General features: G+C 43.2%; 1 protein-coding gene across 1 annotated transcript; it reads right to left on the minus strand.

The window, feature by feature from the left end:
- LOC144057696 (uncharacterized) lies at window positions 1-3,673 on the minus strand. Its single transcript, XM_077575553.1, has 6 exons — window positions 3,524-3,673; window positions 3,336-3,439; window positions 3,133-3,264; window positions 994-1,110; window positions 126-273; window positions 1-57 (listed from the first exon to the last, which is right to left on the minus strand). The coding sequence occupies exons 2-6, from the start codon at window positions 3,422-3,424 to the stop codon at window positions 55-57; spliced, it is 489 nt and encodes a 162-aa protein (XP_077431679.1). The 5' UTR covers window positions 3,425-3,439; window positions 3,524-3,673; the 3' UTR covers window positions 1-54.
- Window positions 3,674-5,236: the final 1,563 nt, after the last annotated feature.

Below are 5,236 nucleotides of genomic sequence, written 5' to 3' on the forward strand. Positions count from 1 at the left end.
GTTTTCTTGCGTCGTCCTCACAGAGCGCTCGTCCTCGGCGGTCGGTTTGTCTTCTCACTGGAATAAACAGAGCATCACGCTAGGATGGTGCGAGTTGGCCAAGGCAACTACTGAGTCATCTTTACCTCTCCCCCTGAAGACTTGGAGTTCATGACCCAGAGTAAGTACTCCTTGGCCGCCATGGAGTCCAGGACTTTGTTCACGTCGCTGGTGAAGCTTCCGTCCACGTGCCTTCTCCGGTTGAAACCCCGAGCCCGCAGATTGACGCCCCATCTGGGTACATGTACACCATGGAAACCATTACGGGTTCATTACTGGCCCATAAGGTGTCCGGATTTGTGTTTTTTCTTTTTTTTTTTAATGTCAATTGTGTAACTAATATTGATGATTTAAATGCACATTTTCAGTTCAATATAACACCACAGGAAACTAATTTTAGTTCCTATGGTGTTCGGAAAATATGCAGTCAACAGTAATTATTTCTTGTTATCCGTACAAATACTTTCTGAGAGTTGTTTGTGCTCTTGGATGGGGAAAAAACAAACACATTTTATGCTGATTCTGATTTACAAAGCATCAACTTTCTATACCACTGAGCCGATCCCATATAGAGACAGACAAGCTTTTCCACTCTGATTCAGTGAAAACTGAAACCACGCTACCTGCCCGGTGTCAGGCAAATGAAGGAATGAATGTATACTGGATACTAATTTCATAATAGTTATGAAAGCTATATGACTTTGAAGCTGCTAGATTTCAATGTGAACATGTCGTCAGTATGTATTTGAAGCTACTTATGTGATGCTAAAGAAGAAGCTAATCCTTGTAAAATGCAACTTCTCTTCACGCCACTCAACGCGTTCATGTGATTTATTGTTGCAGGAAAAAGGGACATTAAGGTCAAAGGTGAAGGGAGCAGGACAATGCAGCCGAGGTGTTGTCCCAGTGGAATCAGGCACTGGAGGAACGCAAAGAAGCAGGAAGTTCCCCTACTCTCTTCGGGTCTGTGCAAACATGAGCCCCGCGACGAAGTCCTTCATGGCCTGGTCCTGGAGGTACGAGCTCACGTCGCTGGTGTACGTCCCCTCGGCGTGGCGCCTTTCCATGGAGCTGGGAACAAGACAGCAATGTTCTGTAAGTGCATCTCAAACTCGTATTTAGCTATATATCAGATACATTTCGATTTTTTTTTTTTATCATAAATCAAAATGTGCATTATGGCCTACTTTCTACTAAGCCTGAACCAAGCAAGAAAATGTACAAAGTTTGTACGACGACGTATTAGGGCCACATATAAATATAGAGGGGGGGGTAATATTCCGAGGAAAAATTCTCAGAAACTAACGAGAAATACACATAGCGTGATACTCGGATTTTTGTGCCAATAAATTTCGGTCGGGTTTTCATGAGGAGATAGTTAATGGCTTTAACCATATCATGTTAAGCATTCACACTTTGAAGCATTGAGTCCTGCCAGCGAGAAAGACGCCTCACTTGCATTTACCTCAAGTATGCTAGCTTCTGATTGGTTAGTGTTAGTCAGCTGATAGGGGATCAGGAAGTGTTGTCGCTCTAGCTGCCGAGTACGACGAGTAAAGTTTAAATGAAGAAAAAATCGGTCTCCATCCTGCCTTTTCGTTTTATAAAGAGTGTTCCATTAACCACCAACAAATCCTTATGTTAGAGGTGTATTTCTTGCAAGTTTATGAGATATTTTCTCTCGCAAATCTGCCACTTATAAAGTCGCAAATTTGCCACTTTAACCCCCCCCCCACACACACACACACACACACACATTTTTTTTTAAATAAATATATATATATATATATATATATATATATATATATATATATATTTATTTATTTATTTATATGTGGCCCTAATACACCGTTGTAAATTTCAGATCATTTCATTTCACACATAATAAAAGAAGCTAAAACGAAATGTGCCTAATTGCAAACTACAACTAATTTAATTTACACAACTGCACTTCTACTGTAAAATAAACATTGTTGCCTAATTATTTAACCTACCACCACTAGTTATTCGAGCGAACTGTAATCAATATTTAGGCTATAAGGAGAATGGAAACAGCCACAGTGGCACATTTTTAGCCAAACTGACGCCGTCACTCTATGCACCGATGGCTAATTCTAAAAGCAGTTACCAGCCGGCCAACTGGACATCCTCATTGGCTTACTTTGCACGTTACAAGAATGATACGCATCCACCGTCACAGATTCTACAGTGAAGAATGTGAGTATAATGACCCCAAGTGGACAAAAATACTTTACACGCATATACTGTATGTTGCTATTACACGCTTTCGAAATAATACAATAAACATAATCCGCCTTAATACCTGATGCAAAACCATCAATACGATGAAGAAACGCAAAATAACTGCATCAAACTGGGCCATGTAGACAATCTAGATCAGTTAAAAATCATCATACTGTATATCTAATAATGTGACAGTACTGCTAGGTCAAATTTGAAATCTGACTTGTTAAAGAATTAGTCAGGTGACATTGGCCATCACAATTGATCCTGAAAGTCCTGAGCAGATTAGCTTGACATGGCAACACAGAGAGACTGAAATCTGATTGGCCCCCGAAAAAAAAACTTCATCCACATTTTGGAGTATATCATTTTTGCATAAAAATATGTACTTGTTATTTAACTTTTTAATTCCTATGGCATTTGGCATTTAGGGGTAGAAGGAAGTGAAAAACATCCCTGGATATTAAAATTGAAGAACCCCCAGTGTTAGCCCACTACAGTCGTCGATATGCGGTCTCTGCGCTAACAAGGAAGCTAATTTCTTTATTTCAACTTACTTCTGATGGTTTGAGAAGCTGCTGGAGCGAAGTTCAAGCAATACATTCAGGTTAGCATGCGAGTTTGAAACTCACACTCTAAAAAGAGAATTGTTGAACCAGTTTAAAATCGCTTCAAGTGGTAAGACATGATTAAATTAAGTTAGTCCAAAGTGACTCCAATCCAAAGTATTACGTTTTTTTTTAATACTCATATTTGATATTTGGTAGCTCTTACATTCAGCAAATATAACCCAACGTGATGAATTGTCACATGAGAACAAGTCATAATTTGTATAAAGAGACCACTAACCCGGGGCCCCGCTTGTTGTTCATCACCCACCGAACAAAGTCCTGAGGTATCCGGTCTTCAAGATATCTGCTGTAGTCGTTGGAGAAGGTTCCCTCAGAATGTCTCCTCGCTAAATCATCGTCCGTCTCTGAGCTTGAGGAGGAAGAACATGTCCTTTACAAAGACACCGAGACAAATGTATTCTCACCCTGTTGGGCTTGTACCTTGAGATGTCTTGAAGAGGAGCCTGCCGGCTACTCTGGACAAAGCTGAGGATGACGAGCAGGCCAGCCAGGGAGCGGATGTTTGTCATTGCTACGACCTGTCCCTTAGAACCAGAACCACACATATACAGTAAGTACTCTAAAGCTCGCACCATCTGTGAAGACGAGTTGACTAAAATGCAGCTCACCTTTTCCCTCTTTCAGAATAACGACGATAGTTCCTGGACTACTTCCCGTCTTTGCCTGTAGCGCGTGAATAGCTCAAGGTGGATCTGCTCAGGTGGGATGGCTTCTACCCTATGTACGGCCCGCCAATTACTCTCGACCCATTTGTCAGGAAAGCCATTGGCGCGTGATGCCAAATGGCGCTAGGGTGCGAAGTTTAAACAAATAAACTCCACACTTCTAGTGAACAGCTACCGTAAGCGTGTGTGGGTTTGATTGTGGACACAGTGAGTCAATATTTGACGATTTGATCCTGGTCAGTTCCTGTTTAAAAAATGGGTGAGATTGGGTGGCATTTAACATCTGTGTGTCGGAAACATTGAGGATTCTTTTTATTAGGAATGTCAGTGATCCGTCTCATCGGCTTTGTGTCCGTCCTCTTAGGCGCTAGCTTGTCACTTTGTCCGACTTAAAGATGGGCCATCTCCGGGATCCTGGGTTTGCTCCCTGGCCGGTGGCCCCCTGCCAGGCCCGGGGGTTGTGCCCTGGCGCTGCCGCGGCCTGGGGAGCCCTGGGGGGGGGGGGGGGGGGGTTGCGCTTGCCCTGTCCTGGCCGGGTCGACGGCTCCCCTCTTTGGTGGAGGTTCTCATCCATGCCAGATCCGCCACACCAGCTTCTACCGAAAATCAAACAGAATTTGCTTCGCCCTCTGGTCGTTGAATCGGTGGAGGCTGGTGTTTGTGGATCTCACTCTGCTTTCTCTATCCTTCCTTCCTCTCTTCAGTCTTCCCTTTGGTCTGTTGAGGTCTCCCTAATTTGTTGGAATTTTGATGGTTCTGGGGTTAGTGAAAGATTCTGGCTTGTAACTCTGTGGGAAGTAGGTGGTGTCTGGTCGGTGCTGGATGTCACTTTGTTTCATCTTTCTTTTCTTTGATCCTTCCTCTGGTCTCCTGGCAACTTTATGACTGGTTTCAGGTGAATTCATGAGCACAAACTTGCACACACACACACACACGATATATATATATATATATATATATATATAAAAATCCAGCACCGACCAGTTCACTTCTAGGGTTGCCCTGCATCATACCCACTAACAACATTCATCATCACACCTTTGATTCCTAGCTTCAGGCTCATCACTCTATCTTACACTCTTTTTACCTCCAGGATGTTCTCCTCCCTCACAATAACTCTCCTACTCCATTTCTCTTCCTAACTACACCATGATAGAACAACTTAAACCCTGCTCCTAAACTTCTAGCTTTGCTCCCTTTCCACCTGGTCTCCTGAACACACAATATGTCCACCTTCCTCCTCTGCATCATGTCAACCAGCTCTCTACCTCTACCTGTTCCAACATTCAAAGTCCCTACTCTCAGTCCTACACTCTTGGTGTTCCTCTTCCTTTTCTTCCTATTCTTCCTACAAACACACCTTCCTCCTCTCCTTCTTCGACCAACAGTAGTCCAGTTTCCACCGGCACCCTATAGGTCAACATCACCGATGGCGGTCGTTGTCAACCCGGGTCTCGACCGCTCCGGTATGGAAGTTATATATCTGATTCGCATGTTTGATTTGGCCGAAGTTTTACATCGGATTCCCTTCCTGACACAACAATCTGTATTTATCCGGGCATGGGACCAGCACAAGAAGACTCTGGCTTGTGCTCCCTTGCGGCTACATTTAACAATACTGAGCTCTCTCAAAAAAAAAAAATACTCAGCTCTCAA

This window comes from Vanacampus margaritifer, chromosome 1, assembly GCF_051991255.1.
Source record: "Vanacampus margaritifer isolate UIUO_Vmar chromosome 1, RoL_Vmar_1.0, whole genome shotgun sequence".
Taxonomy (NCBI): domain Eukaryota; kingdom Metazoa; phylum Chordata; class Actinopteri; order Syngnathiformes; family Syngnathidae; genus Vanacampus; species Vanacampus margaritifer.